Source organism: Canis lupus, chromosome 1 (genome assembly GCF_003254725.2).
Source record: "Canis lupus dingo isolate Sandy chromosome 1, ASM325472v2, whole genome shotgun sequence".
In the NCBI taxonomy this organism is placed as follows: Eukaryota; Metazoa; Chordata; class Mammalia; order Carnivora; family Canidae; genus Canis; species Canis lupus.
In genome coordinates this window covers 45,133,360-45,147,155 of record NC_064243.1, presented here as the reverse complement: position 1 = coordinate 45,147,155, position 13,796 = coordinate 45,133,360, and the positions used below count along the sequence as shown (strand labels likewise).

General features: G+C 39.9%; 1 protein-coding gene across 1 annotated transcript in view; it reads left to right on the top strand.

The window, feature by feature from the left end:
• NOX3 (NADPH oxidase 3) overlaps positions 1-13,796 on the top strand; it is a 59,674-nt gene that overhangs the window by 30,430 nt on the left and 15,448 nt on the right. Inside the window, exons 10-11 of the mRNA XM_025422606.2 lie at positions 666-825; positions 12,296-12,442. Coding sequence (XP_025278391.1) covers positions 666-825; positions 12,296-12,442 — 307 coding nt within the window. The remainder of the gene's footprint in view (positions 1-665; positions 826-12,295; positions 12,443-13,796) is intronic.

Sequence of the window (13,796 nt, the reverse complement as noted above, 5' to 3'; positions counted from 1 at the left end):
AGAGAGAGAGAGGCAGAGACACAGGCAGAGGAAGAAGCAGGCTCCATGCAGGGAGCCCAACGTGGGACTCGATCCCGGGACCCCAGGATCACACCTTGGGCCGAAGGCAGTGCTAAACCACTGAGCCACTCAGGCTGCCCCCACCTTCTGCTTCTACTTTATGTCTCTGATGGCAGCTGCAGAAAAAGAAGGGAAGGGAAAAGGAGGGAAGGGGAGGGGATGGGAGGAGAGGGGAAGGGAAGGGAAGGGAAGGGAAGGGAAGGGAAGGGAAGGGAAGGGAAGGGAAGGGAAGGGAAGGGAAGGGAAGGGAAGGGAAGGGAAGGGAAGGGAAGGGAAGGGAAAGCTCTCTTCTACCAGGCTTCATGATGCCTGGAGCCAAAACAAGCTTCTAAGATCAATAAAAAGAGCTTCCCATGGGAAGAGGTATGAGCTCAAGCTAGAAAAGCCAGGCTTTGTCCTTCCACAAATGGCCCCTGGACCAGCCTGTCTGGCCACCCTCATGCCTATGAGACAGGCCTCTACTTCCTTATGCTAAGTCCAGGCTCTCCAAACAGGGCAACCTCAAGCACAGTTCTGAACACATCCTATAAGAAGCGGTTGAGGATCGCTTTGTTTTCAAGAGCAGAGCGTTCTGGATGTCACAGGGCCGCACTTTGTGATTGCAGGCTGGCCGTGGACGGGCCATTTGGAACCACCCTGACGGACGTATTTCACTATCCAGTGAGCGTGTGCATCGCTGCAGGAATAGGGGTCACTCCCTTCGCCTCTCTTCTGAAATCCATATGGTACAAATGTGAGTCACAAACCCAGCTGAAGCTGAGCAAGGTATGGAAAAAATCGTTAGCTCACACTTACATGGATTAAAAGGTTCAACATCCTTCTATCTATCATCTGCCAATTCTTGGGGAGGATTTTAATTAACTATGAGGGATAAACTCAAGGATCCTTAACTATACTTATGTTCTTAAAAATCTCCATTCGGTATTACATTTATGAGAAGGGTTATGTCTAATCTTGTTAAAGATGACAAGACATAAATTTTATTGCTTCATTGCCATTACAGGACATGTAATTGCTCATGTCAGTAAAATATGGACAGGCTGCAAATGGCTTTGTGACTGGGCTACAGTTAGTGATATTAACAGGCGGCCTTTCCCTTAGTCTCTTTCGCCTGATACTATGGCTGCAGGCGTGCAATTCAGCATCTTCCTTTCATGGACTCAGGATCTTAACAAGAAGCAAAAATGCCACAGTTGGGATTCAGTGGCCTGCTTACTTGGTGTTGCCAAGCTCTGAATCTCTTTTGACATTTCTTGTCTGTTCTCTGACAAGATGCCTCCATAGTTGCCTTCCATCCTTTGTCCTACATGAAGATGGTCCATACTTTAACCCTCTGAGGACCAGCAGCAGACACTCGAGCAGCAGGAGAAAGGAAGCTGTGTTAATACCAAGTGGTGTCAAATCAGGAGGACTCGGAGTGTCAAGCAAGCCTGGTTCTAGGCCTGATCCTACCATGTTTCCAGTTCACACTTTGGCTCCAGTTCCCTCATCTAGCAAAGGAATTCAGTTGATTAGATTAGCATGTCTAATGTGAGTCAGATATGAACATTAGTCATGTGTCCACTAAAGAGAGTTCAATGGTTGAAAGGACTTAAGCTACTACAAATCCTATTCTAGAAGATTCATATAATCTATTAGCCTATTAAATAAGTCCTGTAGAAAAGAACCTCTTTCAGTTTTGTTTCACTCATCCTTCCCAAGCTTAGTTAGTCATGGAAACCTTCTGCCCCTAACATTTATTAAGGAATAGCATCCTTTGAAGCACTCAGGGCAATACCAGAAGGTCTCTAAAGTTGAGGCTTTTCTAACTAAGAAATAAGAGAAAAATCAACTGTCATTTCATGCGTTTCCAAGTGACAGGTGCTTGACATACATTCTCTCATTTGATCATTATAATTCCCAACAACCTTATAAAGTAGATAGTAGCAAGCCTTTTCTCACATAAAAAAACTGAAGCTTAGAGAAACCAAAGTGACTGCCCTAAAAATACATGGGTAATAAAAGGCAGAATGAAGATTCAAACTTAGATCCATCTGGCTCTTTCCATGACATAACCAACATATGGTAGATATGACTGCCACCATTGTATTGTAGGCAGAGGGATGCCTGGCCAGATAATCTTCCTCAGCCTGATTCCACCCTCACTAGAAGCATCGCCTTGAGTGACTCAGATCACCTCTCTGAGCTGGATTTCCTGCTCTGCGCAATGGAGAAATGAGTCCATATCCAACAGGGAGTTTTAATACCACATAAAGACAAATAAATAATGTGATGTGTAAATAACATAATGTAAATGTGTATAAAATGATATAAAAGTTAATTATAGCTGCCAAAGATGTAGATAGAGTTCTAGTACTACTGCTACGAATAGCTTAGATTCATCAAACCATGGCTACTGAAAGCAGGCAGGAAGTTAGCCATTTGACACATACTATCTCACATCATCTTTTTAAGGAACTCACCATTTTTATTCCCATTTACAGATGAGAAAACTGAAGTTGATCACAAAGCTCATAGGAATGATAGAGTTATATTATCAAATTGTCATAATTGCTCTTTCAGTTAGGTAACATTCTCAATTTACTACTGAGGAACCCAAAGCACAGAGAGCTAATAAAGAGATAAATAGTAGAATGAGAGTTTGAATCCAGACTCTTCGAATCCACACTCATCTTCTTTCTTCTATACCACAATAAGTTCAACAAAATGTCTTAGTCCATTTGGGCTGCTGTATCATGGTGACATAGACTTGGATCACTTATAAACAACAGAAATGGATTTCTCACAGTTCCAATGCTAAGAAGTCCAAGATCTATGACTGGCTGACTTGGTGTCTGATGCGAGCCTGCTTCCTGGTTTATAGGCAACAGTCTTCTGGCTCTAATTTCCCATAGCAGAAGGGGATGAGCTCTTTGTAGTCTTTCTTTTCTTTTCTTTTCTTTTCTTTTCTTTTCTTTTCTTTTCTTTTCTTTTCTTTTCTTTCTTTCTTTCTTTCTTTCTTTCTTTTTTTGGCAGCAAGAGTCAAATTTGTTGACTTACAGTTTGCAACTCAATGAGGAAAAAGTAGATACAGAAGTCTAGAGGTCTAGAGTCTTTTTCATAAGGGCACTAATTCCATTCTGAATTGTGTGAACAAATCACCTCCCAAATACCCCACTTCCAGATATTATCGTACTGGGGATTAGGTTTCAAAATATGAGTTTGGGGAGACACAGACGTTCAGTCAATAGGACAAAACAAGCAACTACTCTTTTATCTATTCAGACCCCATGACAGTGCTTTGTTATGGTTTATGATAACTTCTCAATCCCCTGTAGGCTTTTTCTTTCCTTTCACTGTCTACCAAGTAAAACCCATCCACAGAAGCAGCTTCTTGCTTCATAGTTTTCACAACATTGGAGGTCACGTTATATTTCACATGGAGATGGGTGATGGATTGCGTGTCTCACTTTCACTCAGTTATTTTCTCATTGAATATCTATTAAGCACCTACTACGTGCCAGGCCCTTTGACACTGACATGACAAGCCCCTCACTCTCTTCACACCAGACTTACAACTCCTCACCCTTCTCTCAATATCTATTATCCTTATGCTTTTATATCATGTTCACAAAGGATTTCATTTCCCCTAATATATTCTAAGCTCCTTGAGTATGACTTCTTTGGGTGTCTTTATAATGAGATACACACACACACACACACACGCACACTATAATTTTTGAGTAAATCAATGAGTAAATAAATATCTACATGCCAAAATGAACAAATGGCTTCTATGTAATTTTTTATAAAATTCTAGATTATTAAGATTAATCCATTTTTTATTTAACCAAAAAGACTATTTGTTCAGTAATTTTATGATTCAAGTAATATGTTCCAATTATTTTACTACAAATAGGAAAAATTCTTATAAGAAGCCACAACATCTCAGAGTCTATACAGAAACCCACAAAATCCTAATACCACCTCCTCCCTCACTATTTTATTGTTATTTCTGGACTCTGTTTATGGGGTTTCTCAAGGCTGTTTCAGTGGGAGGGTTAAGCAGTTACCACAAAACTATAAAACCAGGACATTGATCTCTATCCCCCCCAAAAAACCAGAAACCAAGGAATTGGAAATTAAAAAAAAAAAAAAACAATGTTTTTATAACTTACGGAAACTGAGGGTAATATTGGGGCGATGTTCCACTGAAAATGAAGGTCAGAATAATGGTATCTGGGAGAAAGAAAACTAAAAGCATAGAATCACAAAATATAACTTGAGAAGTCATAAACTCCCAGCTCTGCATATGACCGTGAAAGTCAGCATCTGTACTTAGGCTAGGAAGTGTTTTATTCAAAGTCACCCAATCGGTTAGCCACTAAGTCAGGATGGAAGCATGCATTTCTAATTTCCATGTCAGGCCTTTTCTATGCAAAAAGTGAGATTTCATGCTATTGAGAATTGTTGCTGAAAATTCCACTTGAGACCCACCTGCTTCGAGGCTGCATGCAAAAGAAAAAGTTTAAGAAGCTTTTCTGGTTTAAAGCCACTTTGTATTTGTTTGAGTACAGCTATCATTAGGCTTATGTAACTAATATTTGTCAGGGCCGCCTACATGTGTTTGAGATATAAATACTCTTTCCACGAAACTGTCGGCATCTATATAATTTTTAAAGTGCAGGAGAGCACAGCAGTACATATTTATCTAACAATGTCTTCACAATTATAGATCTGGGCTATAGTTTTCAGATTGTTCTCTTCTGTAATAAGCAAAAGGGGAAATGCAGCATAGGGGTCCAGAGCTGGAAATTTAAGCCTAAAGATTTAACTGCAATTAGGTGGGATTTTCTCCCTGTATAAGAGACCAGTTGGCATAAAAGTGAACATTTTTACATACTAGCCTGATGTTGCAAGTCTACAATAAAAAAACCACCTGCAAAGTTTTCTTAGTTGCTACCATTGCAAACTGTATCTCTTTACCCTTCTCCTCTGCCATATTATTCTAGAACATTTCTAAAATGCAGGAGAATAGCCAATAGGATGCCTGCTGCTTCTCTGGGATCATGTGTAGCACTTTCTATTTGAAGCTGGTGTTTTAAAATTTCTTTCTAACGATCTTTTATTTTTAAAGATGGTAGGGAGGAGGGGATGAAGCGGTTAGAAGGAAATTTCCCAAGAAGGCAAAGTAAAAATAAGTAGAATGATGGCTTGCTGGGGGAAAAAAAGTGGGGAAAAGCTGTAATATGTGAAAAGGGTATTTTCAACACACGAGTAAGAGCCAAACTTCACTTAGTTGAACACAGATGAGCACACACCGCTCCTTTGGGATGAGGGAAGGAGGCGTGAGTGGTTGAGGCGTCTCTGTGATCCAACTCAAAGGACACTGAGCGCTGGGGGTGCAAATGCCCCATCGTGATGAACATCCTCCAACGCCTGCCTAACGGGATGATTAATTCCACATCACACTCAATTTGTGAAAAGAGCTCTTGAAAAAAATTAGGACAGTTTGCTTGTGCAAACTGTCAAAATGATGAATGAAATAGGTGTGTACAAATGGGGAGGGGGAGATGGCAGGGACAAATATATTGGCTTATACATTTTAGTTCCCCTAATGTCACAGCCGTGTAGACAGGGCTGAGAGAACGGCCAACTGGAAGATTTGGTTCCTTTTCCTCACTGCATATGTAATCTTTAGACTATAATAAGATAGATTATAGAAAAACCGAGATAATCGCATTTCTTCATAAATTGTCTTCCTTCATCACCTCAATAATACATAACCATGATAATGGGTATTTATAGTGTGTCCCATGCAAGATGGCCTTGGGTCCTTAACCTAATATAATAAACAGATAATTCAAATAAAAAGACAGCTCAGGCCAGTGGGAACAAGGCAAAGAGGCCAAGAAAGGCAAAAATCCATACCCTACTTAAATATATTAATAAAACAAAGGAGGGCCTGCTCTCTTTTCTAATGAATGAAAAATGCACTTAATTTAATCTGTTTAGTTTGAGAAATTATTTGCTTTCCCTTTCCCTCACACTGGAGCTCTGGCTATTCCTAGAATTGATCATCTCTCTGCTAACCACTGACAGTGTTGTAATAAATTGAACTGGGGTACATGAAGCCACATGTGCACCCCCCCCCCAAGAAGACACCTGTGCCTCCCATCTTTCACTAGACAGCCTCAAAAGACTTCAGTCCTGCATTAGGCCTCACCATTGCCCTGTGGGGAGGTAACCAGTATTAATAGTTTTAATATTTGGGCTTATTAGCCACACAAGGAATACCAGACTATAAAGTCCTTGTAAAAGATTCAAATAAAATACTCAGTCAAAAAAAATCTCCTTTCATTAGCCTTTCTCCCCAAACTAACCACCACCACCACCTTACCCTAAGGGTTCACCATTGAACAGTGGAACATGTCTCATTCCATCCCTTCTCCACATATTTGCACCCATGCACATATACAGTGTGTTACTTTATATACAAATTAGTAGAGATATGGTTGGAGAGAAAGAGATACACTTTGTTTTGTTTTTGTTGCCCTTCATAATATCGCTTAGAGCACCTTTGGTGTCAATACCTATAGATCAACTTCATTTTATTTACTGTCTTCAGAGTATTCCAAAGTATAGATATCTCACAATTGATGTAGTGATTTTATTATTAATGAACATTTTGGTTGTCCAACAAGTCTTATTAACTATAATTAAAACAAACTGAGGCACAAATGATGTTGGCCCTCACTCACAGGGCAGAGCAGTAGTACGGCCATGAAATAATTAACTTTAAAGAACTTTTAAAGAAAAAGTCTTCAGGGGCACTTGGTGGCTCAGTGGTTGAGTATCTGCCTTCAGCTCAGGGCATTATCCCAGGGTCCTGGGATCAAGTCCCATATCGGGCTCCCTGAGGGAAGCCTGCTTCTTCGTCTGCCTGTGTCTCTGCCTCTTTATGTGTCTCTCATGAATAAATAAATAAAATCTTAAAAAAAAAAAAGAAAGAAAGAAAAAGACTTCAGAGACTAAAATGATTTACAAAGACTGGTCTCAGTCTGATAATGGTTAACCAGAAAAACTACTTTATAATTATATTTTCCTTAAAAATGGGACATGGAAGCCACATTAAGGAAGTTTCTCAACAAGAAGAAATAGTTGCTCCAAAATTTGTTTGTTATTATATTCGTTCAGGAAGACCTTCACAATAACAACAACAAAATAAAAACCAGGACAATAATAGCTACCATTTATTGAGGATATTAAACATTTATTTATATTTTCTAATCAGTCACAGTCTTTATCTTTTTAGGGAGAATTCTTTTTTTTTTTTTTTTTTTTTTTTTTTAAATGGCCACAATTCCCTCAGTGGAAAGTCTCCATCACCCTATTTGTTTGAAGGTTTTGTCAGCTCAGAATTATTTTGTACAGCATGGATATCTTAGCATATAGCATATAGTTCAGGCTGCTATAACAGAAATACTATAGACTGGGTGGCTTAAACAACAAATGTGTATTTGTCCACAGTTCTTGAAGCTAGAAGTCTGAGATAAGGGAGCCAGCATGGTTGGGTTCTAATGAGGCCTCTCTTTCTGGCTTGCAGATGGCCACCTTCTGGCTGTGTCCTCACATGACAGAGATAGAGAGATCCTGGTCTCTTCCTCTTCTCAGAAGGACACTAATCCCATCATCCGAGGACCCATTCTCATGACCTCATCTAAATCTAACCACCTTTCAAAGGCCTCACTTCCAAATACCATCACATTGGGTCATTGGGTTTCAACATATAAATCTGGAGATGATAACAAACATTCAGCTCATAACTGTGGGGAACAGAAGGTGCTGTCCAGAAGAAAGCAGTCACAGTGCAACTCCACTGGCCTTCTTCTCGGTAGAGGTCAAGGTCAACCTTGGCACCCTATAAAATGGCACACACAGAGCCTGGTGTGCACTTTGCTAATGAAGGGATTCCTCTGTCAGGACTACATCCTTATGATCAATGCTGAGGTTCCCAGATCTTAGAAATAAAGTTGAGCTTCACCTCTTCTCAATGATCACCACCTGTATGATTCACAAGTGCCCTGTGGGAACACAGATCCCCAAGTAAGGCAAATGATTCCCTTTGCTGTCTCTAATATAAACATGTAGTATTCATTCTGTAAGCTCCTCCAAACGACAGCAAAGAGAGAAGCAATCACAACAAACAGCTCTGAGCACTTAATGCTTGTGTCACACATTGTGCCAGATGCTTCCATGAACCATTTCTTTCATCCTCACCATAATCTCATAAGTTGTTGTTTTGGAGGGTTGTTTTGTTTGTTTATACACATGGAAAGAGATTAAACAAGTTAAATCAAGTTTAAAAACGTGCCCCCAGTTACCCAGCCTTAAAATTGGAAGCTGGAAGCCTAGGACAGGTTAGAGGTCTCGGGGCCTCACAGTGTTTAATTACTGTGCCACAGTGTGTCATAAAACTGTGTCCTCACATAAAATTTCTGTCTTTGGAGAGGTCCTGGGCCATAAATAAATAGACATATAAATGAATAAATTTTGCCCCCATTCCATCTTCAGGAAATTTATTTGGGGTCTAAAGAAATATAGATTATATTTGTGGTTATGTCCTCCGCCTGTGTTTGGGGATGCCTATCCAGGCCATGAGACAGGGAGTATCTGTGGAGAGTAGTAGCTATTCTTATTTCATTTTCTGAAATCATTTCTCAAAAAGTAGCACAAGTCCATTCCCTTCTGGTCCCAGATCAACCTAACCTGGTCCAAGTACAAGTCTGCAGAATTCTTAGAGAGAAGCCCAGCTGCAGGGAGCATAGGGATGAAGTGGTGCTCACAGAGATCACAGCACTGCATGTTGCCCAGACCCACATCCTCAGAGGTGGGGGTGGCTGAGGATGGTACGGTGGTCCCTGCTGGGAACAATGTGACACTAAAGCCTGAGACAGGCCATATGCACAGAGAACTCTCTAAAACCATTGTACACTCCTGGAGTGGTCTCCAGAAGCATCTGGGAATCCGTTTTGTCTACAGAAATGTGTGAGATGAGTTCTTTAAAAGCAAGAACTTTGTTGCTATGAAAGTTCAGAACTTTCATCTCTTTACTGAGGATGACTCTGTTTAACAAAACTTTTCTTTTAAAAGTAACCTTAAGAAAAAAAAAGTAACCTTAAGTATTGGGGGCCTCTGCTATCAGCCGCAGAACCCTGGAAGCCAAGCTTGAGACAGGTAACTGATTTCAGGGCTTTTTGTTTTGGGAGGCTGAGGAAGGGTAAGTGTTGGAAGATCACAGAGGGGTAGCCTGTTGTTTGGGATATTTGTTCTACCGGTGACCAGGTCCTTGCTACTGGACGAAATGCAGAAGTAGAACTGCCCTGTCCCTTCACAGTGAGTGTCCCTCACCGTTAGAAGGATGAAAGAGAGTCAAAGTAAATAGCCTTTTTCTCTGTTCAAAGTCTCTTTTCTTCTTTTTCTGCCTGAAGCACTTCTGAGCCTATTCAGTTTTTCTTCATTGCCTCTTGCACCAAAGCTGCCCAGTGTCACCTATAAGTCAATTACAGAGGGAAAAACACACAAAGCCATTACAAGGAAGTAAAAAGTATAAAAGGCTTGGCAAGCCCTAAGAACGCTGACACACTGCTAAGCCACAAGAAAGCAAGGACAGGCATGATTTCTATTTGAAAGGATAAGGGTCAGTGTGAGCAGGAAGCTAAGATGTGGGCATTTTTCAAGTAAGGATGATTGAGACGGGATTTGAAATTGACAAGTTTTTTAAAAAAGTAGATGGGGTATTTTTCCTACATGAATGTATTTTAAGCACGTTCCTTAAGAAATGGAAATAAAAGAAAATAAATCAATGGTGTTTGTTCTAATCCAAATGCCACCATCAATGTTCCTAGGTGAAACAACCTATTGAGAGCAGAAGGAAGGGGAGGTGCACTGGTAAGAATGGTATTAAATTCAGTCAATAGATTTTCTGTTTCCATGGGGAGCAAGGCAGGTCAAAAGGAGGGCTATGGTGTTCAAAGACTAATTTAGATCAGGTACCATGCAAAGTGAAAAGAAAGAAGTTAGCAGTACTCGTCACTAACATGGGATATAAAATCAGCCTCCTGGCCTCCATTCTTCCAGGGTTCCTTTCCCCTGATTTTTCCACAGATCCTGTTACTCCCCTGCTCACTGCCCTGCAGTGCCTTCCCATCTTACTCAGAGTCAAAGTCAAGATGGCCCAAGCCGCACATCTGTACTTCCCAGCCTTCCCCTCAGACCTTATTTCTTAGTGCCCTCCCTCCTTCACAGCTCCAGCCATGCAGACCTCCTGGCTTTTCCCCAGAGCTCCCACTCCTTGCTCCCTTCATCTGTAGGGCTCCCACCTCAACCACGATCCCTCTGCCTCCTTTCGTCTTTGCTCAAACGTGCCCTTCCCTTGACACTTTGACTTAGTTTGCAGCCCTTTCCAGCTACATTTCTCCATAGTACTTATCACTCTCAGAAGTACCCTATGCTTTACTTCTTACCATCTTTCTTCTCCCTCTGCATGCAAACACTAGGAGAATGGCAAATTTTTGCTTCTTCTGTTTGCTCTTAAAGTTCCGAGAGGAGAGTAGTCTTGACATAGAATAAGCATGGAATACACATTTGTTGAGCCAACAAGGGAGCAGATGAACACAATCACTATACTTGTGGGGGTCTATGAGGTGTTCCATACAAGGAACCATTGGTTCACATTTACAACTGTGAAGAGATAGGTGCTCCTTTGGGGGATTAAGACACTTAAAGATCATTATTTGAGCTGAGATTAGTATCAAAAGTGCCTCCTGAGCCATAGCTGTCCAACAAATATCGGGCTCTAATTCTTTTTTTTTTTCCAGTTTTTAATTTAAAGTCTAGTTAGTTAACATATGGTGTAATATTGGATTCAGGAGTAGAATTTAGTGATTCATCACTTACATATAACACCCAGTGCTCATCACAACAACTTCCCTCCTTAATCTCCACCACCCATTCCAGCCCATCCTCAGCCACCTCTTCTCCATCAAAACTCAGTTTGTCCTCTGTAATTAAGAGTCTCTTATGATTTGCTTCTCTCTCCTTTTTACTCCTTCCCCTATGTTTTTCTGGGTTTTTTTTAAGAGAAAAGGTCTTACCCTCACTAGCTTTCACTCTTATTTACTATCAATATTACAAATTCCTGCACAAACCTGGAGAAAATAGGCAAGATATTTAGCCTTGAAATATATTCTGTGAATTTTCTTCCTCATGAACTTGGTCTGTTAATTAATCTCATGTATAACTTTCATCATGATTGCAAGCTTGAAGCCTGGCTGGTGGAGAGGGGAGGCAGGAGTACAGCATCTATTGGAGGAGATATTTCCTGATGGAGGGAAAGGCCAACTCTCTGGTAGATCTTGCTAAGCTATAGAGAAGTCTCTTTGGGGAAGGATTGAAGGAAACAGTAGTGGGGAGCAAGGAACAGGAATGTGAGAAAAATCAGGAGAATTAATAGATCTATCTCCTGTGGTTTCTTCTAGATACAATTACCTAAAACTCAAAGCACAAAAACTAAGCCTTTATTTCAGCAAATCTAGACTACTTCTTGTCACATGCCATTTGCTAAACACAGAGAGTTAAAAAAGAATGTTCCTAGACATAATTTCATTATAGTAGTTGACACACAACCATAACCAACACCTACCAGCTTTCTTGGAGACTGATATGTTTGACTGAGGGAAAACTTCTGGCCTGTGTGTGACTTGATTCTGCAATTTCCATAATCTCCACCCTTCGGAAGTCGGAAATCATGATGGTGAAGTAGATCAGTGCACAAGCCCTTAGGGTCTCTGGAGAAGAGAGTTCAAATCCCTAGCTTAGGTCATGAGTAAAAATTAAGGGGGTTGGTCTAATGGTTTATCCCCCTTTGGGAGCAATGAAAGGCACAGCTAGTTATGATTATTAACCTCATTCAAAAGAAGCACAGCCAGGAATGTGGTGAATTGATCCTCATCCAGTGAAACTGGCAACAGCCCACAGACTCCTGACTCTGAATTCACTCTGGACTTTTTCAAACACAATGTGAATTTTTTCAAAAGAAATCACAGTGTGACTGTTCCCTGGCAGAGAGAAGTATGTCATTTTGCAGAAGTGCCCATTTGAGCTCAAATAATTTAATGGAGATAAAGTAGTCTGTGATTATCAGCACATTATGAAAAGAGGGACAGATCCATTCTCTTGTCTTCTCTCTTGACAGGTGTATTTCTACTGGATTTGCCGCGATCCAAAGGCTTTTGAGTGGTTTGCTGATCTCTTACTCTCACTGGAAACACTTATGAGTGAGCGAGGGAAAGCTCATTTTCTGAGCTATCATATATTTCTCACCAGCTGGGATGAAAATCAGGTATTGATAAGACTCAGAATAATCAGTATTACATAAGTCATCTAATAATAGAGCAAAGAAAAGAGGGACAGTGTCATATATATAGTTATCTGGTGGCATGAAAGAATTATTTGTATGTTCTGAAAATGGAAAGAAGAATAAAATCAGATTAGAAAGAACTATTCAAATCATAGTGATTTTTAAAAATCCACAGTTAACTTGTTGAGGAATAGGAAAGAAGACTGGAAAAGAGGTTGGCTAATGGAAGACAATCCCAAGCATGAAAATCCAGGAAAAAATTATGTCACTAAAAATTGCATTTGTCATTTTAGTGACATCAAGCAAATATTACTAATCAGCTGTATAGTCTTGTTCAGCTGCTGATTGGTTTCTAATTCAATGCTTTGAGCTATTCTGAGTTGACAGAAAAAAAAAAATTCCAGAGTGTTTACATTCAACATTTTGTATTGTGAAGTATGTGAACATGTACAGAAAATAATCATTATGAATACATGATTTATCTAGAGATTTCTTTATCTTAAGGCATTTTTAGAAGTTGTGTGCACCTATTTTCATTCACCTAAGATCAAGAGGCTCTTTTGTTGTGGCACATGTTTTGCAGTGTATTGTTTTAATGAAATATTAAGGTTGAATTTACCAAAAATAACAGATATCAAAATATTGCACTAGGGTAGTATTTTCAGTGTTGACAATATTGAATGATAATTACTAAGTTTTAAATCTTTTTTAACTCCTCGCATATGGAAGCTAGTGATGAAGTGATCACTAGGTTTATGAAATGCGTGTTCTAATCAGCACTTCTATGGTTGTTCCTGTTGATATTTACTCAGGGAAAGTATGTTTGAGCCAAAAATTGCATTAATCACTAAATTTACAAATAATGTGTTCCTGAGAGTAGGTACTCCTGCTGTCTCCCTCTCTGCCTCCCTCTCATAGACACACACACACACACACACACACACACACACAATGCTCTATGGGACATCACTGAAATTTGACTCTGTACCTTGGAGCAAGACTTAGCTTAAAAATCAGCAGCTAAATGAATTTCTAAGGTCTTATTTGCAGTCAGCCTTAAATATTTATTCCTATGGGATAATCTGAAATACAGTTTCCTTGGGATTGAAGCTTAAAACATCTTAATGAATTAAATAGTGTTAATTATGTTTTCCAAACAAACATTTCTCTTATTCAAATGGGATTTTTGACTAATGATCCACTTGATAAAGTACAGACACAGCCATTGTTTGTACTTTCCACTTCTGCACTTGCTCTTCAGCTTCTGAAGTGAATTTATTACATGCGTCCATCTAAGAATTCCCAGTTATTTGGGAGTTTTGAGACTGAGGCCCTG